The 24,351-nt window shown below is 34.1% G+C and overlaps 2 protein-coding genes across 2 annotated transcripts; one reads left to right on the top strand and one right to left on the bottom strand.

The window, feature by feature from the left end:
• The first annotated feature begins 9,022 nt into the window (after positions 1 to 9,022).
• Positions 9,023 to 9,943, top strand: LOC138163554 (olfactory receptor 4P4-like). Its single transcript, XM_069091002.1, has one exon. The coding sequence runs from the start codon at positions 9,023 to 9,025 to the stop codon at positions 9,941 to 9,943; it is 921 nt and encodes a 306-aa protein (XP_068947103.1).
• Positions 9,944 to 22,638: 12,695 nt separating this feature from the next.
• LOC138163348 (olfactory receptor 10AG1-like) lies at positions 22,639 to 23,583 on the bottom strand. The gene has a single exon (XM_069090867.1). It carries the CDS (start codon positions 23,581 to 23,583, stop codon positions 22,639 to 22,641), a length of 945 nt encoding a protein of 314 aa, XP_068946968.1.
• Positions 23,584 to 24,351: the final 768 nt, after the last annotated feature.

The following is a 24,351-nucleotide window of genomic DNA, read 5'->3' on the forward strand; positions in this document are numbered from 1 at the left end:
TAGCCTAGGGGCAGGGAAGATCTTTAAAATTTACATTCTTATTACATATACACACACACATATATATGTATATATATAAATATATATTCCAGGTTTTTCTGAGATCCACCTGTTCATCATTTCTTATAGGACAATAATATTCCATCACAATCATATGCCGCAGCTTATTCAGCCATTCCCTAGTCGGTGGGCATCCTCTCAATTTCCAATTCTTTGCCACCACAAAAAGAGCTGCTATAAATATTTTGTATATGTGGGTCCTTTTCCCTTTTTTATGAGAGAGGAAGTTATGAGAAGTGAAATGAGTAAGTTTGATTGCACGAAATCAAAAAGGCTTTTCACAAAATCAATGCACCATAAGTAGAAGAAATCAGGACACTGGACAAAAATATCTAGCAATATTATCTTATGATAAAGATCTAATTTCTCAAAAAAAATAAGGAACTGATTTAAATTTATGAAGATAAAAGTCATTCACCAAATGATAAATGGTCGAAGGACATAAACAGGCAGTTTTCAGAAGATCAAGTCAAGCTATCAGTAGTAATAGGAATGTTTTAAATTATTAACTAGTTAAATAAAAATTAAACAACTCTGAATTGCCAGATTCTATCAGATTTGCTAATATGACAGAAAATGAAAATGATCAATGATGGAGAGGTCCACAAATTGCTAAAATAGTGCACTTTTGGTTGGGTTATGTACTGACAACATCCTGCAAAAGAACTTTGAACTTTTCTCAAAATTTATAAAACTATTTATACCTTTTGACCCAGAAATACCTCTTAGGTCTGTAGCCCAAAGAAGGATTATCCACAAAAAAAAGAAAGAAAAAGTCTCCCAGAATTTACTTTTCCCAAGGAAGAAAAAAAAAGACAACCTGGATTGAACATTTCTGAGTATTTCCCAATACATCTATTGGATGATGCTGCTGAAAGGAATTTTAAATAAATACTCATATTTGTTAATTGGCCTTAAAATCCTTGTACTCGGAAACACTACAGCCATCAAACACTTCCATTTCTTTGGTGGACTCATAAGAAATCACGGGTTTGGGGCGGCTAGGTAGCACAGCGAGTAAGAGCACTGGCTCCAGTGTTGGGATGACCTGGGGATCGAATCCAGGCTCAGACACTTAGTGCCCACCCAGAAATACCTGGCCGTGTAACCTTGAACAAGTTACTTAACTCCGATTGCTTAAAAAAAAAAAAAAGAAATCATGGGTTGCTAAAGGCGTTTTTAATGTTTGGTTTCCAATTATTTTAAACAACCTTTTGAAAAATAAGCATTTCAGTATATATATATATATATATATATAATATAATATGTATTATATATAAAGCATTTCTGATTTTAGATAATACTGCATACTTGTCAATTACACTTGGTTCTTTGTGTGAGAATGTTAGCACACAAATATAATGAGGTATGGATAAAGCTCTCTGCATCTACCAGTATACATTCAGGTTTTAAAGAAAAAACAACACAAATATTTTGGGAAATGCTTCCAAAATATTTGAAATGAAAACAACAGAATTTTAATAATTTTATCAGTATATGTTTATTCTTAGGTATAATATTTGATAATTTAATTTTAATATGTTGCTTTCTATAACTTCATTGCAATAAATCTGGATCAGAAATAGGTTTCTTATATTTCTTTGGGGGGGAGGGCAATTGGGTTTAAGTGACTTGCCCAAGGTTACACAGCTAGTTTTTTTTTTTTTTGTGTGTGTGTGTGTTAAGTGTCTGAGTCTGGATTTGAACTCAGGTCCTCCTGATTCCAAGGCTCGCACTCTATTCACTGCGCCATCTAGCCACTCCATGTTTCTTGTATTTTGCTACAAATTGTTGATAATAAACAGATAAAGTAACTTTTAAAATATTTTTTCATTCCATATTTCCACTGGGCTATAGTAAATTTATATGTGTATGTTTGTGGAAATATGTAGATATAGACATGTGCATTTACATACATATCTATCTAGTGAATTCAAGTAGTCCAAAAACATCATGAGATTTATTGTTGATACTAATTCGGACCTAGATTAGTATGTAAAGTTGTATGTAAAGACTAGCACATAAAATTAGTATGTAAAGAGGAAAACATCTGTTGCTCTGAAAGACCTTGTGGTTCTACTTGGGATAGACAAGATTTAAGCTGCATCCCTGTAGTTCTGGCCCAGGGATAAGTGAGTTTTCAGCTTCACATATTAGTCTGAAGTTCTCAGGAATTCCAGAACAAAGGAGAACCAGCATCTCTGTTACTTTGAATTTGCAGAATTTCCCAGTGGGCTGTGTGTCCAGCCACTGTCTATTTGGAACTGTCCAATAAGGGGAAGCCCACAAGAATGATTCAAAGACTGAAATCTATGTTAAGCTCTTGCTGAGTTCTGATCAGGAAAGAAGTGAGTAGTCTTTACCTTACTTCTCACTACTTTGGGAGCACAGAAAAACTGCAGGCTCCAAGCCAGAATTCCCAGAATGAATTCAATGAACTCCATGCAACAAGAAAGCAGAAGAAGGGACAAAAAGGACAAAAAGTCAATTCTAGACCTTTCCACTAGATGTGCATAGACAACAGCCTGAACATAAAACCAAAATTTAAGAAGAATGCAAGAATGAGAAAAAAAAATCCTACCGTAAGGTGAGAAAAATTGCCCCAAAATAAACTCAGAAAAACAGAATGGCTCCCAAGACCCTATATAACATCCTTCAACAAAAATACAGATTGACCAAATTTTCCACAAGATTGCCTAAAAAAAAGCAGGACTTTAAGAAATCTAAACTTATATTTTTTTAAATTTGAGACCATTAGATAAAAAAAATAAACTAAGCAAGATATGTTGAAGAAATATTTGAAAACATAATTAACATCTTGAAGTAAGATATAAAATCTTATCAAAGAAGATAATTCCCTTAAAATTAGAATTAACTAAATGGGAGCTAATGACTCCATAAGACAATAAGAGATTTTAAAACAATTTTAAAATTTGGGGGAAAATAGAAAAAAAACACAATGAAAACTCATACCATGATCATTTTTTTAAATCATATTAATTAATGATATTTAAGAATCATTAGACTCCCCAAAAGCCATGTCAAAAACTCTAATCCTAGTTATAATATTTCAAGAAATCATAACTGAAATCTGTCAATATCTTACAAGCAGGGTATGAATTAGAATATTTCTCAATGAACTTTTGGCCATATCCCAAAAGTTTTATTAATAAGGTTATAATTTTCTTTGATAGGCAATATGTTTTTAGTTGTATTGCAAAGTCTAATTTGTGACTGAGTCCAAAATCCTGTGGGAAATCCCTGTGGTTAATCACATGTCTTTAAATTTAGACCCTGATCACTTAGTCTTTTCTTTATTGAGATGTTTACTTCAGAGTCAGTATTTGCCATTGTTTTGACACTGACTCAGTGAAAGAAGTCATGAGTGTCAGTCACTAGACCTCCCTACCATTCTAATAAATTAGCATTACCATTCAAATAATGCCCTTCCTGTAATAGAGAAAAGAGTCATTGTGATACAATAGAGAGAGTGTCTTGGGACGCCACATGAATTCATATTTGCCAGCACTGTCTGCCCAGGCAGCAGTCCAGGTTTTCAGGCATCTGATTACTTTTTTTTTTTTCTTAATGAGAGAATAACATCCAAGGATCAAGTAGTTGTTTGACACAGAGAAATGTAAGTATTGTAACCTCCTACTTTGTACTTCTGTTTATTGAGTTCAGTCCTGTATTGCCCCATTATAACACCTGATGCTAATATCAGATTATCTTCCAAGTAATCCACTTTCTGCTTTGGGTATCATTTTTTATACCCTTTTCTTCTTCCCAATCTGTCTCCTCTCTTAGAGGATGGGTTGGTAAAGAAACTGTTCTGAGAGGTGTGTTGGTTTTCACTGTTTTCTTATGATAGTTGATGAAAGGAATATGCTCTGTAAATGTCTTACTTGGGGTCATAGAAATGAGATGCATAAGCACATTTTTGCATTAGATTATTAATTTTAAAATAATTTTGCTGGCATGAGATAAAGGAGACTCATTCAATTATCACAAATCCTCAAAGTGCTGGATCTATTATCAAAATGATTTTTTTAATTAATTTTAATTGTCATTTTATGGGAGACAATCTAATTCAGAGAGATTAAATAATAACGTTCAAATCTCATTAGAGCTGATATTATAATCAACATTAGATCCCTAGTTTCTAGACTCCATGTTTCTTTTTTTTCTATCCTACCAGTTTATCTGTCCCATTTACAGCAATATCACTAGTAGTGGAAAGAAGAATCAATGTAATCAATATACTTTTTAAAAATGCCTTAATGGCAATAAATACATACCTACATATGTATGTATATATGTGTGCATATCCATTTTAGTTTCCCCACTAAAAACCTATTCCAATCAATATAAAAAAATATTGTTTGTGTCTTTTTTATATAGGAAACATAAAAGTGGAAAGTGCTAAACCTTTTCCTTGTTCTTCAAATTTACTTGAAAGTGCTGCCATATTCTCTCTTCTTTGTTCTTTCTCTGTCTACCTATTTAATATCTAATATCTAATATTTTTGCTTTATAACCTTTAAGGAGCCAGGAGAGGGAGGCCATAGAAAGAGTACTGGATCAGCATCCAGAATATTTGGTCATGAATCCCAGCTTGAACTCTTTGACTTTGTGTCATTTATTTCACAGCTCTCAAAACTCAAATTTTCTTATCTATATAAGGAATGAACGGGATTGCAACATCTTTAACTTCCCTTGCAACTCAAAAATTCTATCATTCTATTAATTAAATATATTTAATAGGCTTATTAACTTGAATAGAACTTGAATAGAACTAGATTTTTAAATAAAGGAACATAGTCATTGCCCTACAAGAATTTGATACACTTCCATTATACTCAGGTGGCAGCAGAAAAAAATGCTATAAATTTAATTAAAGTCTTAGATCAACTGTTTTTGGAAATTTAATAATATATTTTCTCCTGTTTTTTTTTAAATCTTTTTATTGTCATAAACCCCCTTGGCAATCTTATAAAGCCTGGGCAGACCTTCTAAAGAAATATATATATATATATATATATATATATATATATATATATATAATATTTTAAGAACATGTACAATTTCATTTAAAAGTGTGTGTAAATAAAGAAATATTTCTTCATCCACATTTGCACATTCTTAAAATCTATTTACGTAACATTTGGGGTTCAGGTATCCCGATTTAAGAATCTCTGAACCAAAAGGAAGATTGGATTTGTTCTAAGTTCATTCCTAATTGAAATATATTAGAAGGGTTGAAAGTGCTTTGATGTCTGGAGAGAATTGACAACAGCTGTGAGAGTTGTTTATTCTAAGGGGCAATAGAGAGATATAGATGTGTGTGTGTGTGTGTGTGTGTGTGTGTGTTCATCCCTTTTTAGTGACTCTGGGTTCACTTCCACAAATATGATTTTAATGTGGAAGGAATTCTATTCTAACCATGCCTAAAACACAGAATAAGTCAATGAATCATTTCTCTAGGATTCCATGAGGGTAGGAATACTTTTTTTTCCAAAGTGTGCAACTTCCATAACTTATCCAATGCCTGGATAGGGCTCTCATTGTCTAAAATATGTGCTTACTTTGACAAATATTTGTCAATCACCTCTATCCTTTACAAGTTTGTTACAAGGTATTGAACATAAAAATTATTTTAAAATCAGTCTATTCTCCTAAAGCTGTATTTCACAAGTACAAGATGGGAGAGCTAGGACTAAAACAATTTCATTTGAAAAATGTTGGAACCATTGGGTAGCAGAATGCAAGTTCCATATGAATCAGTACTGGGATATGACAACCAAAAACACCCAATGTTTTGTTTTGGTTTTTTTGCCAATCTTCTCTTTCATAGAAATAAAGAATTCTAGACCAGGACACTCCCTCTGCCAATACCAGAGAGGCAAATTGGTCAACTTATAATCTTAGAGAATTTGGGGAGTTAACAAGAATGACATTTATTGTAATGGACTACATTTAGAGTCAAATGATTTGGTTTCAAATATTGGTACCTCCGCTTACCACCTTTGTGATTTTGAATAACAAGCTAATTCTTTGCTCCTCAGTTTCCTAAAATATAAAATTATTTACTTGTACTATTTAGAATATAACATCTCTCTCATTCAATGCATGATCTTTGATTCTAAATTATTTCCCCCCCTGCACAAACAGCCTGTTAATTTTGGGGACTGATGAACTTAGTCCTTCCTGACTCTTAGGTCTGATTTCTATCTACTATGAACACCACTTCTCAGTACACTATTAGACCATTTTATGTATGTATCATAACAAGGGCAAGGGATGTGATAGTATTATGATACTCTGTCCCTCTCTCACAACTGGAGTAATGTGTTCCAAATTGTTGACTAAATTTTGTAGTAGGTACAGATAACCTGGAAGGCATCTAGAAAAGGCAATTGAGAATGATGTAGAGCCTCAGTAATGGACCATGAAAGGAAGGACAGGTTAAATGAACCAAGGATATTTACCCAAGAGATCAGGTTTGAGGGGGAAATAGCAGTTGTCTTTTAATTTCTTTTTTTCCCCTTGACCCAAGGGCAAAGCAAGGAGTAAGAGAAACTTGCAAAAATGCAGATTGAGGCCCATTTAAAAAATTCTTCATGATAATTAGTTGTCTGTCTATGAAAATTCTTGAAAATGGGTTCCTCAGAAAACTAATGTGCCCCCCTGATTTGAGAATATTTAAAAGTCTGATTAATCACATTCTGATATGGAATATATCAGGGGGCAACTCTTTCCAGTCTCTGGAGGCAGTTTCTGAGGTGCTTTCTCATTCTGTGTCAATGATTCTGTGACCCATAAAGAAGAGGATTCCTACTCAGCATATTGATATTGGTGAGATAGCTTGTGAAATAAGTTTAATACAAGGTAGGGTGAAAGAGTTTTGTGGCACAGGAGATGAGCTTTGAGCTGGACCGAGCTGAGCTTTGAACGAATAATGCAAGTTGAATTTTATGTAAACCTGGTAAGGTTTGCAATGTGTTCTTCAAATATTATGTCGTTTTATGTACTGAACTGCCCTCCTAGGTAGGAATTGAAGATATGTTTATATTACAGGTGAACAAACTAAGGTGGAGAAAGAATAAGTGCATAATTCATGTTCATAGTTTAGCTAGTGAGTTCTAGAGAGAGTATTCAAGGCTAGGTGACACTTCATAACAAATCCCAAAAATTTGCCTCTAGTCCAGGGTTTTGGAACCTGTGATCTCAAGGCCACTTGTGGCCCTCTAGGTCCTCAAGAAAAGCCCCTTCACCTGAATCCAAATTTCATAGAACAAATCCCGTTAAATAAAAGGATTTGTTCTGTAGAACCTGGACTCGGTCAAAAGGTTATATCCAAAGGCCTATAAAACAACATGTGGGCAGGGTTCCTACCCCTGTCTCTATGAAACATTTTCAAAAGGACAAATTGTGTTGGAATGGTTTGAACTGAATTTTTCCTATATGGGTTTTGCCTGTATATAAATTATATTAATAAATTAATATTTCCGTATCCCTCTCCCTTTCCCTTTCTCTACTTCTTTTTCTCCTTTCTTCTCTTTTAACTAGCCATACATCATTCATAATCTGCCTTTGAATATTTATTTTATAGGTACATTTCCTGGAATTAATACCATAACAAACTTTTGGATAAAATGTGACAAACTCAAGATGTAAAAAAAAAAAATCACAGAAAACATGGATAGCTGATCTATCTAGTCATCAAACTCACTATGTCTACAAAGCCCTTTGCATAAAAGAAATACAATGGAGAAATTCAGGACTAGGTGAATGAAAGGGTTGGGAATACATACAGAGTACAGAAGGAAAGAGTGGCAAAAAGTGAAAAGGTATGGAATGAAGAAAAGAAAATAATCCTTTGCTCTAAGCCAGCCACTCTCATAACATCATGTTGACCAGATATTTGTTCTCATGCTTTACCTCAAATTGCTAAAAGCTTAATGATCACCTTCTCCACAGGGTACCCCAGATCCTCAATAAGTATTTTTGTTCTGAAATATCCAGAGCTTTCCCTCCTATGCTCTGTCCCCTTCATTTTCATCTCTGATATATTCATGATTTTGAATGCAACGCCCTTTGAGTGATGTAAGGGACATTTTTAAAAAGTAAGTTAGGAGGAAGATTAACTGGCTTTTTATTTAAATATATATGCATACACTTGTATGTATGTATTTTCTTCCTGACTTGCCATATTATTTGAGGTTCCTTATTCTTTTTTATGTGTTTTTAAACTATATTTTCATCTTTTTTTCTTTATAATCTTTCATACTAGTTGACTCTGCAAGAGTTTGTAATGGAAAATAGTTATTTAAAAAAAATATTTCCTGAGCACTTATTTGGGGTCTCAATATTTTACTAGTTTCTATGCATCATGTATCATATAGAAATTTAGTATTTTATCTTTACATTCTTTATTCATTAAATTATTACAACATTTGAGAATGTTGCCATTTTCTAAAAAGAAATAACTGTGTTAAGGATATCTTTCTTCGATTTTGTTTTTATTTACTCCCTTACCCACTCACCTATACTGATTGTTTAAATCAGGTCCATTTCAAGAGTATCTGGACCAAAGAAAAAAGACTCTCAGCGAATAAACATACTCTTTTAATGAATTTTAGGATACTGTCCTGTCTTATGAGGGTATTTTACAATTTTGAAATGAAGATATAAATGGTTGTAATTGTGGTAAGGAAAACTAAACATTTTTTGGATAATTTTCCATAAACTGAATAAAATTATGGCAATGTGGGACCTTCTGATTTAAAGCCATATAACATAAGCAAGGTTATTAAAATGGATAGATTTTCCATGATGATCTGGATATTGGTTTCATATGCATAAGGAAGTGCTAAATTCGGACTAGAGATGATTTACCATAATCTGTATAATTTCAGATGAATTAAGATTTTCCTGAATAATCAACACTTACTCAAAATACATGGAAATTCAGAATAATGTCACTGAATTTGTTTTCTTGGGACTTTTGATGAACACAGAGATGAAGATAATGAGTTGTATGTTCTTTATGCTCTGTTATTTTGCAATATTTCTAGGGAATTTCATCATCTTTATTACCATTACATGTAGTCACTTGATCTACCAACCCATGTACTATTTCCTATGCCACTTATCCCTCATGGATCTGGCCTATACATCTACCATAATCCCCAGACTAGTAAGAGACTTAGCTGCCAAGAGAAAAAACATCTCCTTCAATAGCTGTATGACTCAGCTCTTTACTGGTCACTTTCTGGCTGGGGTGGAGATGCTCATCCTGGTGTCCATGGCCTTTGATCGCTATGTTGCCATCTGTAAACCTCTGCATTACATGGTCATTGTCACCCGCCAGAGATGTAACATGCTGATCCTGCTTGCCTGGGCAATGGCTTTTTGGCATTCTGTTGCTCAGATGCTCATGGTCCTTAAGTTGCCTTTCTGTGGTCCTAATCAGATAGATCATTACATATGTGATATAAAGCCCCTCCTGAAACTGGTTTGTGCAGATACATATGTTGCTAGTATCTTAGTGATTGCTAATTCTGGGATGGTTGCCTTGGTTACCTTTCTGGTCTTATTGGCATCTTATATTGTCATATTATATAACCTTAGAAAGCGTTCATCAGAGGTTCGCCGCAAAGCTCTCTCTACCTGTGGCTCCCATGTCATGGTTGTTGTCTTGTTTTTTGTGCCCTGCATTGCCATCTATGTTCCCCCTCCCAACATCCGCATCAATGACAAGGAGATAACTATGTTTTATGCTGTAATCACACCCTTGCTGAACCCTCTCATCTATACACTGAGAAACACAGAGATGAAGAATGCCATGAGGAAGTTGTGGAAACAAAACAGCTCTTCATAATTTAAATATACCCATTATTCTATATCTGTAAATGTCCACAATATATATATGCAAGAATATACATGTATATGCAAGTATATGTATACATGCATATATTTGTGCATGAATATACACATTTGTAAATTAATTTTTTCTAATATATAAGTACCCAAATGACAATTTGTGCAAACTCAGACATAAACTATACCTTGATATATAATTTAATTACATTTGGAAAGGAGGGATCCTACTTAGTGAAATGTTCTTTGTGTGTAGTAAACAATAAATGTATTGAATAATTTACAACCAAGATATTGCAAGAGTCTGATAACCTTCTTTTGTATCATTCTATCACATATCTCATTACCACAAATGTAAGGCATTTGATTATCCTACTGAGAATAATAAACCCCCAAATAGACTTAGTCTAGGATGAAATTCTAAAATCACCAGTTTGCCTTTGATGCTCACCCATTAATTCTATTAGCTTTCCTCTGATGACTTCTTCTATTTAGTACCTTTACATCTAATCTATATATAGGAGAAATCTGTCATAACTTGGTCTGCTCTCTGTGATAGTAATGGCATTTAAAGATTCCCCTGTATTGGCTTGGTTTTTCAAATTGATTGTGTTAAAACCCAGAGCTTGTTAATCCCACCTGTGGGATGGACTTGTTGATGTGAAAAGAGAGTCCTGAACTGGGAGGAGCTGGTGACATAGATTTGGAGAGACAAGAGAGAGGCAGGAGAACTTTTTGGAAGCAGCACCTGGTGGAGAGAGAGAGACTAAGAGAATTGCTGGTGGCCGCTTTGAAATGCCCTGGACTTTTGAGACCTGCCCCCTGATCTGCCAAGGACTGAGGAGACATGGCTGTTTTGCTGGTACTTTGTCTGTCTGTTTTGATGTTCTTTTGCCAGATTTGTCCACTGGTGAAAGACAGTCCTGTTGTTGAAGAAGTCCTGGAACCTGGCTTTTGGTTAAGAAGCCCTGAGACTGTCCTGCAGACAGAGAGTGAATACTGTCCACTGGTGAAGGACAGTGCTGTTGTTGCAGGGGTCTGGGAACCTTTCTGTTGGTTCAGAAGCCCTGAAGAAGGATTTTCTTGTTGTATGTTTACAGAAATCCTAGGAGAGGGTTTTGCTAATGTTTTCAGGGGTTCTAGGACTTTTCTACAGACAGAGGATGAATTGATGAAGGGACTGGCAATGTATCTTGTGGCCTTGCTAAGCCTTGTCTCCCCAGGAACTAAGATTGCTGAGAACTTGCCTCGTGTCAAGATGAAGAAAAGACCTCCATTTGGGTATTAAGTGCTGTGCTTAAACTTGATGTAACTCTGGGGTAGATTCAATTGTGATCCAGGTGTGGGGAACTTTTGACTTTTTTGTGCTTTGTGATGGACTAAATGAAGGTATAGCCTAGGGTGGAGTAGTATTTAGAACAGGAACTTTGTAATTGATTGAATGATTGGAAGGTCCTGGGGTGGGGCAGTACTTGGAGATTATTTAATCACACTTAGTAAATGCTGTATTTTGAATGATGTCATGTTTTGACCTTCTCTGTTCTTGGTTTGTCACTGAATAAAATGGAGAGCACCTATGCTGTTATTTTGAACCTTGGAAAGTTGCCTTTCCTTGGCATTATATTACACTCTCAGATGCCTATTTGTTCATGAATTCCAAAGCAATTTCCTCGATGATAGACTCACTATTAAGAAAGAGACATACACCAAATTTCCAGTACATAAGCATTCTAAAGTTAATTTATCAGGGGTTTCTAATTGTCCAATCTGTGTGCACATACACACATACATATACACATATATATGTGTAAATGAAAGTCTTACAGTTAGCCACCCTGTACTCATTTTGTCATGAATGTTTCTCTCAACACAAAAGCAGAATGAGGAACACCAAAATCTGTTATTCTTTTATTTTTTTATAGTTGCTATGTACATCCCCAGCTCTGCACTGGATTAGAAGTCCCTTGTCAATTCAGCTATGTAGGTAACAATGTTACTATGGATTTATCCAATTAGAATCTTGGAATTGAGCCATTTCAAACTAAGAAAACTCCACCTCCTCCCTGATTTGACATATTTCATTGGATCATTGAATTACAGATGTAGGGCTAGAACATACCTTGGAGGCCATACAATCTTACTACTTTATTTTGAAAATGTAAGATCTGTAGTCTTAGTTAAGTGTATTATCCTGAGTTATTTGGCTAGTAAGTATAGAGGGTAGGATTTAAAAAGATATTTCTTTTCTTATATGTTTTCCAATTACCTGTAAAAAGAAGAAATTCATTTAAAGATAGATTTCCAACTCTTTCCCTCCCTTCCACTCCCCACCCCATTCCTTGAGAAGACAAGTGATCATGCACTTAAATCCATGCAAAACATGACTTCCATATTGGCCATGTAACAAAAGAAAACACACGCAGAAACAAACAACCAAAAAAAAAAAAACCAAAGCTTTAAAAGAAGATATGATTCAATATGAACTCATCAATTATCTCTCTGGAGGAAGAATAAGAAGAATTGCTGTAGATCAAGTGAAAGATGGGGCAAGGGGATTAACTACTGAGTGTATCATGCTATTACAAAGGAAATGACAGATACAAAAAGTAGGATACAATGTAGAAGTAGAATTGATATGACTTTTAAAAGCACACTAAGATGGAATGGGGAAGAAAGGGTCAGAAAGAAAAAAAAAAGTCCATGATGACTCTGAGAGTACAAACCTGGGTGATTGGGAGAATGGTGCTGTCCCACATAGAATTAGAGAAATTTAGAATTTGGTGGGTTTGGAAAATGGGGACATAATTTAGCTTTTGAGATACTCCATTTGAGATCCATATGGCACAATTTTGAGGAGATGTCCAATGAGCAGTCTGTGATGTAGGAACTTGATATGAAAAGAAGAGTAAGGAATAGTTACAAAGATTTGAAACCATGTAAATAGGGAAATTATATCCATACACTCATATGCACAAAATATATTTTTTTTATTTTCTCTTTTTGTGTTGGCAAAGAATTGGAAACTGAGAGGATGTTCATTAATTGCGGAATGTCTGAATGAGTTATGGTATGATGGAAAACCATTGACAGAAAGAAAAGGATAAATAACAAACTGTAAAGACATATGAACTGAATCAATGTGAATTGAACTCAAGCAATAGAACATCATACACAGTAACAATAATATTGTAAGGTTAATAACTGTGAAAGACTTAGAAACTCTGGTCAATAAAATGATCCATCAAAATTCTAAAGGACTCATGAATTGTCATCCACATCAAGATAAAAGAACTGGTAAACATAGAGTACAGATTCAAGCATTTGTCCCATTCTTGATTTTTTCTTGTTATCTTCCCCCCCCCAAATATAGTGGATTTGAAAATATGTATTATGTGAACTGAATGTGTTATGGGGCATCATATTTATTACCTTCTTAAGGGGTAGAAAAAGGGATAGGAGAGAGATAATTTTGAAGTAGACATAAAAAAACAAAACACACTTTCCTGTCCAGAAGATATTGTTTTGCTAGGGGAAGCACTTAATAATTTGTTAATAGCACGAACAGAGCAGGAGAGTGTACTGAACGTGTCTTATTTTTACAGGATGACTTCTTTTCATCAAGATGAGAAAACACTAATAAAATTCCTATAGATATAACATTGATGATCTAAAATAATCCATTATACTTATTTTTAAAAATTTTATTGATTTTTTGTCTTTTTATTGAGATTTCTATGCCACAAAAATATCAAGATATAACTTTCCTGCCTTCTTTGCCTTCATCATATCCTCACATGCAATACATAAAAAATGTTTAGTAAAGTTTGCTAATAGAGTAACTTTGTAAGCAACATTAACACATATAGGCATCTCTTCAACCTCTTTATTGAGAGAATATGTGTAATTTATATGTGGATATCTCTCTAGCTTAACTTGCTTGTACATCAATTAATAAAAGCCATTTCAAATATCTCTGAATTATTCTCTTTCTCACAGAAGAATACTATTTCATTATGTTTTTATTATATATTTGCTTCTAGAGAGGATAATTGGACATAGGACTACAGGTTTAAAATAAAATGCTACATATATATCAACTAACTGAGCACACTCCTTTTAGAAAGTAGGAGACAGAATACTAGAAACTGGAATTAAATTGCCCTTATGGAGTTTCCTATTTCAACTGGAAATGATACAAGATAAGATATTAGTGTTCTCAAGGAATTATTCCTGTTGGATGTCTTGGACCTACACAAATCTCCAGTAATGTGTATTTGATGTTTTATTATTCGTCTGCATAAATAATCTGCTGGGTAATGGTCTCATAATTGTAATTGCAAATATTGATCTAACTCTCCAAACACCTATATATTATGTGCTTGACGACTTTGACTTCTCAGAAATCTGTTACACACCAGTCACTCTTCCTAGAACATTGGCAGACCTTTGGGCTCAAATGAGAAATACTCCTTTTCTGGGCTCTGCTGCTCAACTTTGCTTATTTCTTATTTTGGTCACTGAGAGTGTCCTTCTGTCTGTGATGGCATATGACCATTAAGTCACTCTATCATTCTCTCATCACGAAACATAAGGTATGTGACCAGCTGGTGGTGGGTTCTTTTATTATAGCAATACCAGTCCAGATAGCAAAGATATAACAAATTTATCCTTTGACTTCTATGATTTTAATATACTCAATCATAATTTCTGTGGAATGCTACCGTTACTAAAATTGGTTTGTGGGGACACATCTTGGAATGGAGTCTCTTTATATGCAGATGTTTTCTTGTTTGGATTTATTCCCTTTCCATTCTTTCTCTATTCCTATATCAAAATCCTCCCCACCATTCTGAAGCTTCCATCTGTTATGAGGAGACCAAAAGCTTTCTCTGCTTGATCCTCCAACCTAAAGATTACTACATTAATTTATGGCTCTGGTATCATTGCATATTTTCAATGCAAGAACAGTTACTTGTCAGGAATAGAGAAAGAAATTTCTATTTTTTTATGTTATTGTCACCCCAATGTCATCCCTTGATTTATAGCATTGGGAATAAAGATTTCATTGTGGCAATAAAAAAGTGTTATTTGAATGAGAAGGGTCATGAATCAGAAAAATAAAATACTGATCCTAATTTTCCATCCATTAGTTTCATCATGTCTATAGAAACATTTTTTTTCTTGGCTAATTCCTATCTGCTTTGGAAGTTGTCATTTTTATCTACTCAACTTCTTTGGACATCTATTATTCCCAAAGTGGGAATAATAGATATTGACATGAATAAGCATTTTTTCTATGTTTAAGTCACTAATATAGAGAAACTATCTTGCCCCTTATAGTAAAATGATAAAATGAGATACTGACCTAGTGTAGATGAATATCATGGTATATCTGATAAGTAATAGGGTATAAGACCATTGTAGTAATCTATGACAAGATATATCCTTGGTGAGAGTGCCTAGAATTTGGAATAATTGCCATCAATCTTAATTGATGGTCATTAGCAATTGGTCCCATCACATGCTGTAATATCTTCCTTTAAATAAGAAAATCATCTATCATGATCAGGTAATGACCATGAATTGTTATTGTGATTATTATTATTATTATTGTAATAATTATTATATTGTGCTCGATTTTTACTATCATTTGTATTTGCGTTTTGTTAAAAATATATCTTGTTCTCATGCTTCTTCATTACTTAATATGGATTAAATCGTCTATATGTACCATGGTTTTCCAAATTTCTCATATCCTTTTTCAAATGGCAATAAAATCTCATTTATCTTTGTATTTCTCCTTTGATTGATTTTTCCCATAAGAAATAGTTATCTTTTCTTTTTCATTTTTTTGCTAAATTAAAAAATCTATTAATAATACTTTAATCAAATAATATTACTGCATATGTGTATACATGCATATACATATAGATTAGTTATGGATAGCTGACACACATAAAGATTCATGTAAATGCATATGTATGTATGCATACATAAACACGTGCACATAGGTATAGGTGTGTATATGATTCATATATACAAGAATATAGACATACACATATACATACAGATTAAATGTAAATTTAGTAAATACTATACACTAAATTAAGTATAAAGTTTTATGGGAGAGAGGGCACTAATATTTGGAAAGACCATGTAGAAAATGGTGATTTAACTTCTTGTTAAAGGTAAAGAAGTCCCTGTGAGTTGGGTGTAAAGGAGAATAGCATTTTAGGCATGTGAAATGGCCAGCACAATGGAACATAGACTCAACTAGAACATCGGAATATATTGAATAATGTCATACAATGAACGTTAATGAGATTCATTGCATGAATATGTTTTTATGCCTTGCTTTGTAGTTTCCAGCACCAATGGTTTGTAGACTTTGTCCCTCAAAACAGAAAATGTTTTCTTGTTTTTTTTTTATTTACAATATTATCAAATATCTAGAGAATTTATTTGCACTATTTCACTTCAGGCCAGGTTGCCTCAACTTTGTAAGCCTCCCCCCCCCTTCTTTATAATGTTGGCTTATCTCTTTTCATTTTATTTAGCCCTTACCCAAGAACTCTCAGAGAACAACCTTCAAAGCCAGCATCTCTAGTTAGGAATCTAAGCATTGCATCCTCATTTTTTATTAAAATTGTTAAGCTTGGATGAGTTTATTTTTGAGAGTAGAACTTGCTTTACTCCTGGTCCACCTCTTCTTTGCTGGATCTGTCTCTTGAATAAAGCACTCAGCTTTCCTGTTCCCATAGACTGTGGGCAGTGCTGTAGTAGGTTGTTGTGGGAAGAACAATGAATTAAATTAAGTTTTGGAAATCATTAGTGCAAAGTTCAGCTCTCCTGGTAACCTATAGAAATTTAGGTAAATAATTCCTTTCTCTGGGCCTTATTTATACTTCTCTGAGACAAGATGTTAATGGCAAGAAAGGCACTATATATCAGGGCCCCTCTCTGGTCCTTTCTAGCTCCAAACCTCATGATCTTATGTAATGTTCTCCCTTAAAAAAAACATATGGAGGATACAGAGTGAGCAATACTGGCATCAGTGGATTGAGGGTTTCACTTGTTGCATCTTTGTCTTAAACACAGGTATAGATTTTCATTACCATTTTCCCCCTAAAGGAAATTGAATCTAATTAAGTTGTATGAAATAATTGTACCAGGAGGCTTGGTGGCATATTGAATAGAGCAATGGATTTGGAGTCACCTATATGTGAATTCAAATTCTGCCTAAGAGAATTCTGTTCCTTCCTTCCTTCCTTCCTTCCTTCCTTCCTTCCTTTCTTTCTCTCTCTCTCTCTCTCTCTCTCTCTCCCCTGTCTGCATGTCTGCCTAGCTATCTGGGTGACATTGGATCTGGTTTTGTATCTGGTGAGATATATGTGTACATATATATCTCACCAGATATATATATATATATATATATATCACCAGATATATAGATCCATAGATAGATGTAGATACATCTATATCTATGTATATATAAAGATACAGAGATGATATCTATCTATGTATCTATCTGACTTCTGTCTCTCCCTCTTTATTTCTCTTTGTTGGAACAGGAGGCCAGTGACCAGACTTTGTGTTAGGACAAATGACTGAAGGATCACCAAGTTTGTAGATTTCAAGACTGACAAGGCCTTGAGAATAAAAAAGAACAAGAACTCAACAGTCAGAAAGAAAGTAAAAAACGAGTAGCCAGAAGCCAGATAATGGGATTGATAGAGATATGCTTCCTGACCTGCTGGTCGACACTATGGTCCATACCTTGGTAGTGCCCCTATTCTCTTGCAACCAGAACTGTCCCTCTCCACCCTGGAATGGTGGCCCAGAAATGGGAAATCGGTGGCAGACCTCCAGATCACACCCATTCCTGATCCCTGTGTGATTACAGGAGCCTCCTTGAATCTCTTTCTAACTAGGTCTTAAATCCCATTATTACCTCTTGCCACTGGGCTGATTCTGGTGCCACAGCTATCATAGCCTACTGCCTGTGACACATGCATTGGTCTCCTAGCCATCACCCTGTATCTACAGACCCTCTTTCTGTCTTCCTGGTTTATTCTCCCCTGGAAAAACAATTTATTCTTTTTTTAAGGCTGTTGTAGAAGGGATGTATTGGTAGAGATTGAGAAAAATACTGACTTCACTCTATTCTAATTATAGTAGTTATTATTTACTCCATCTTCATTTTAGGACTAATATATATATATATATATATATATTATTCAGGCTGGTAAAAAAAAATCAGGGTTTTACTGAAGTATGTATATAAGACCTGAGTACACTGTTTCTGGCTCAGGGAACCATCTTGCTGGTACTGCTCACTGAACACTTAGAAAGGAAAAGGTTGATATTTACAAAAAGTCGATATTTCTTCATGAAGATAAAGTTTTTCCAAAGCACCTTCATTTTCTTTTTGTTGTTGTTATGGTGACTTTATTTTCTCCCCCCCCTTATTTCCACATTAAAATTATTTACTTTTAGTTTACAGCATTCATTTTCACAATCCCTTTAGTTCCAAATTTTCCCCTCTCCTCCTCCCCCTTCCAACCCATGGTGACATGCAATCTGAAATAGGTTCTGTAAGGAATTGGAAATCAAGGGGAAGCCCATCAACCAGGGAATGGCCAAACAAGTTGTGGTATATGAATGTAATGAAATACTATTGTGCTATAAGAAATGAGCAGCAGATGGACTTCATAATAGCCTGGAGAGACTTATATAAAATGACACTCATTTTCTTTTTGAACTGGTTTACTCAGACAATTAATGAAATGAATGATGAAAATGTCATTTATCTAGATTTTAGAAAATATTTTACTAAAAAGGTATCATAGTATTCTTTCCTTGAAGGCAGAGAAATGTGAATTATATTGTCACATTCTTTTCAAATTAAAACTATATGAAAAACCAAATTTCAAAGACTAGTTGGTTATGATTGAATATTAACCTGATATCAGGTATGAAGTTGCACACATCTGAGATTTGTGCTTGGCTTTCTCCTGCTTAACATTTTTACCAGTTATTTGAATAAATGCATAATGATATTATCACAAATTTTGCAAATTATTTAAAGATGGGAGGGGAATGTGATGCAGAAGATAAGGGCAACAGAATCCCAGGGAATCTAATCAGACATGAAAATTGGTTTACAAAGACAACACAAGACTGAAATTCACTTGGAAATAATATAAACTATTTTTTTTGAATACAAAGAAATTAACTTTCAAGTAACAGGTGATGAAGAAATGAATAAACATCATGTTGTTCTGGAAAAAAATTATCTTAGGATATTATTTTACCTAAATTTCAATATACCAGTAGTACCAAATGACACCCAACAAAGTTTATATCATTATGGACTCTATTAAGAGACTGGCTACAAGAAAAAGGAAATGAGGGAGTGATAGTATCGATGCATCATTTCCTAGTACTAATTTATACAGAGTTCTAGGTTGCATTCTGGGATCCATAATTCATGGAGGTTTTTGAACAGTTGGTGAGTTTCCAGAGGAAAGCATTGAAGATGGTGATGGTCTTAAGTTCAAGCCCTATGGGGTCAGTTGAAAGAATTTGACATATATAATTTGGAGAAGAGAAGTCTCAGGGGGATATATTAAATATTGTGGTGTTTTTAACATGGAAAATTGTTATTTAAAAGAAGGATTAGATTTGTTCTTGAGACCATGGTGAGTAGAAGCCAGAACAATGGGTGGACAATTAAAAAAAACACATTTTAGTTGAAATGCCAGGAAAAAAAGCAATTTGTTAATAATAAAAATACAGCTTTCCCTTCCCTGTTTTGAGGTTTAGGGTTATGAAGCCCTTTTATCTGGAGAATCTGTGTAAAATTTTTGGCCCTTCCTTTTTACGAGAGAAGAAGTATGAATTATTATAGTATTAAAAAGTAAAATGTCTTTATATTATATAATAGTATACAAATATTTTATGCACTGTTTCTAAACTATTTTTTATGTTTTCTGCTGGCTTTGTATATTACCTGCAGCTTCCACAAAACTCCCCCCAAATTCCCATTTAATTTCCTATGCTGAACTGCTATATACCAAAACTGTGATGGAGAAAGTCATGATGTGGAAGGGATAAACATATTCAAATTGGAAAGATCTCCCTAAAGACTGATGGGTTCCCCATTCTTGAAGGTCATAAAGCGAAGTTTGGGAAAATCACTATATTGCTCTACAGCATAGGTTGAACTAGATAACTACTGATGTCCCTTCCAAATCTGAAATTCTGTCAGTCTTTCAATCTAGAAAAATTAAAGAACATAGATATGTGAATTATAAAGTGTAAAAATGTCAATCTGTGGCCATGGATGAGTCATTCATATCCAAAGATATGGACCAGTCAGTTTGCATTGAAGTAAACTAGTCAATAATAATATAATTGAGTAGTCATTAACTTAAACATTTTGTTCTTTGTGTATGATAAATGTGAAGGAGCTGAGATGTAGAAGAATGGATGAGCACTATGCTAAAATATTGAAGATGATAGAAGGGCTAACCCCGAGGTTTGAATATGTCAGCGATGGTGTTGAAAAAAAAAATCGGTAGTTAAAATGGATTAAACTGGGTAAGATATTTGAGGGATTATCACACCAAAAATATTATGGAAGAGACTCAATTTCCCCTTTCTTCTATCCATGTGAGTTTAAAACAATAGAAGAAATAATGAGCTCTCAAGGAGATTGTTTTAAAGGCATTAATGTCATTATGTTTCTGTTAAAGTAGGATGTGCTTGAAAATTGAATGGAAATATTTGTTGATGAAAAAGAAAAGTTATAACATGGAAAAAGGCACAGAAAAAATGGGTACATCAGGTATTTATAGGTTTCCCAACTTTAAAGATGACAAATACTATGGATGACTCATAAAATAGTTCAATGGGATTTCTATAGTATAATTCTTGGGGTGATTTATTTTTTTAAAAGTAGATCAGATAATGAAAAATTATAATTCATTACTCATGAAAAAAGTTTTCTAATAAAAGTTTTTGTGGTTATATATTATTAATATGAATCATAGTTGTTAAATAAAAGTCAAAATATAAACTTATGCAAAAAAGGAGAAGCATAATTCTAGAAAGAGTTATGGCTTAGCAATAGAGGACCTGAATTCAAATCTCCATTTGCTGTTGTCTTCCTTTGTGGCTGCAATTTATAAGAAAAGCAATGATCTGACTAAAATTTCCCTCCCTATTTGATCCAGCATAACCACTGATGGGCACATCCACCAAGAAAAGGAAATACTGAAACAAAGACTCTATACAGAGCAGAATACTCTTTGCAAGAGTAATTGTTGTATCAATCAAGCGGGGATATTTTTGATGTCTATCAGTTTAGGAATGACAGAAAAATTGTTAGGAAAATAAAATGACGTACTATGGTACAGGAATTGATAAAAATGAAGATTTTGAGATGTGGGAAGATTTATGTAAGCTAATAGAGAAGAAAACAAGCAGAACCAGGAAAATAGTATACCAAATAATGATAATAATGCAAATTGAAAAAATAATAACAATTCTAAAATAATAATAAAATGGAATTATAATGAATAATTTTAGCTGGATGGAACAGATAAGGGCATTTATTTATCAAACTTATTACACTTAACTGTTGTGAGATAATAAGTATGGATTATAAGTAAGACTCAGGCATTTTTTTTCTTTATTTGCTTGTCTATTTTCATTTCCTACCAGCTAAACTTATTTGGACTTCTTTGGAACTCTTCATCACACTTTCTTCCGCAGGAAGCTCATCATTGAGAAATCTTGTTCATCTAGAAGATTGATTCATCTGTTACTCACATTTCATCCACTCCCTCTGCCCCTAATTGGAGACTTTAATTGGAAGGTATGGACATGGTTTCCAGTGATTTTACCTAAAGAAATGACTCAATATGATTGTTGTTCACATTTCCTACCAGCTACATTATTTTTGGAATACTTTGAAAATATTTATCATGCCCCTTCTCACCATCCAAAACTCACATTTCAGCTTCCTTTTGTGTGTTTTCTTCCTTATTTGATTTTAAACTTCTTGAAGGTAGGAAGTGTCTTTGTTTTTGTTTGTATTTTTATCACCAGCACTTAGCACAGCAAATATTTACTGATTCTATTTTTTAAAATTTTTTTCTTTTCCTCTCTCCCCCTCAAAAAAAGGGGGGGATTATTTCACCAGGGGCAGAAGACACATCTATATATTGAAATATAAATTAAATCATGTCAAAAGTCACCATTAAAACTTCAAAAAATAAAATATAAAAGCTGAAATTTTAAATTTAGGGTCAGAATTATAAGTAAACATTTAAGAACTTGACTATCATATTTAAGTAGCAGAAACACCCAATAGCTTCAATTTTATATATGTTATAGGCACTAGAGTATCTCAATCAGAATAATTCATATATTTTTTCTCCCTTTATCCTTTTATTCTGAGGGGCAAGATAGGTCTTTAAGAGAAGAACATCAACTATTATGTCATTTGCTTTTGAATATTGCAAAGATGAAGCTGATAAAATGCTAGAATAGAAAGAGGTATCCCAAGGATTTGTGATCATTAGGTGAGAATGATGATATTTGCAAAGGTGTACTGTTAATTGGATTAGAAGTTTCTTTTCATAGGATGTTTAAAACAAATGGATATGAACACAGTATCTCTAAATTTGTCTATTTGTTTCCAATGTTTACACATTTATATAATAATTTTCTTATTGTCACAATGAAATCCTTGTTCCTTAGGCTATATATCATTGGGTTACACAATGGGGTCAAAGTAGTGTAGAAGAGAGAGAGAATTTTGTCTGTTCCTGCTGAGTGACTGGATTTGGGTTGCAAATACACAATGATGCCAGAACCAAAGAATAGGCCCACTACCATGAGATGAGAAGAACAAGTAGAGAAAGCTTTAGATTTTCCCATTGCGGATGGCAGCTTCAAGATAGTGACAATGATTTTAATGTAGGACCCGCATATCAACAGAAAAGGGAAAATGCCAAAAAGTAGAACATCTGCATAGATAAAGATCTCACTCATAGAGGTAGCTCCACAGGCTACTTGCAATATTGGGTAGATGTCACAGAAAATGTGATTGAGTTTGGTAGAACCACAGAAGGGTAGAGAAAATATCTGATATGTTTGTCCTAAAACAACTGGTGTCCCAATGATCCAGGACCCAATAACCAGCTGAGCACAAATTTTGTGGTTCATGATAAACAAATAGTAGAGAGGCTTACAAATTGCCACATAGCGGTCATATGCCATCGCAGCAAGAAGGAAGCATTCACTGCCTCCTAGACCTAGAATTAAACAGACCTGTGCAGCACATGCCAGCAAAGAAATATTTCTCTTCTGGGTCCAGAGGTTCATTAGCATTCTGGGGAGAGTGACTGATGTGTAACAAATTTCTAAGAAGGAAAAGTTTCCAAGGAAATAATACATTGGAGTTTGGAAAACTGAATCAACTTTTGTAATTATAATGATAAGTGCATTTCCTATGATAATACTCATGTAGATAACTAAGAAAATCCCAAAAAGGAGGCCTTGGAATTTGGGAATATCAGAAAATCCCAGGAGAGTGAATTCATTCACATCCGTGACGTTTCTTCCTGCCATTTCAGAATAGATGGACAACGTTCTGCCTCTGGGATTTAGTATTCCCCTCTGTAAAATAAGCAGATTGGATTAAGGAATCCATAATGTTCCATTTAGACCCGACTTTCTGTATTCTATATAATGGCATTTTGATCTACATAGTCATAACTCTCAGGTCACTTCAGTTCTTTTTTTCTTCAAATTTAAGCTTGATTGAATGTTTTATATGATATTTCTAATACAGACAGCTAAGTGACTCAGTGAATAGAGTGTTTGGCCTGAAGTCACAAAGACCTAAGTTCATATGAGGCCTCAGATACTAGCTGTGTGACCCTGGACAAGTCATTTAACCTCTGTTTGCCTTAATCCACTAGAGAAGAAAATGACAAACCATTCCAGCATCTTTGCCAAAAAAACCTGAAATGGGATCATGAAGAGTTGGACATGCCTAAAAATGACTGAATAATAACAATATGTTCCTAAGATCTGTTCCAAAAGCAATTATTCTTTATTCTATGTTACAAAATCACTTCCCACTCAAAGTTCAATAACTCTATAATTGTGATGTATTCAAACTGAGCTCCCCAGTAGACATTAACTGACATTGAAGAAAAATTGAGTAAATTTCAAAAGAACCAAGAGAAATAAAATTTCATCTTGAACATGTAGCTTCTCAAAAAGGTAACAGCATTGGGTGGCTAGGTGGCACAGTGAGTAAAGCACCGGCCCAGAGTTTGGTTCCCACCTCAGACACAACACCCACACAAAAAAAACTAGCCGTGTAACCTT

This window comes from Petaurus breviceps, unplaced genomic scaffold, assembly GCF_028583685.1.
Source record: "Petaurus breviceps papuanus isolate PSGF00001 unplaced genomic scaffold, PetGlider_PUasm1.0 188, whole genome shotgun sequence".
Taxonomy (NCBI): domain Eukaryota; kingdom Metazoa; phylum Chordata; class Mammalia; order Diprotodontia; family Petauridae; genus Petaurus; species Petaurus breviceps.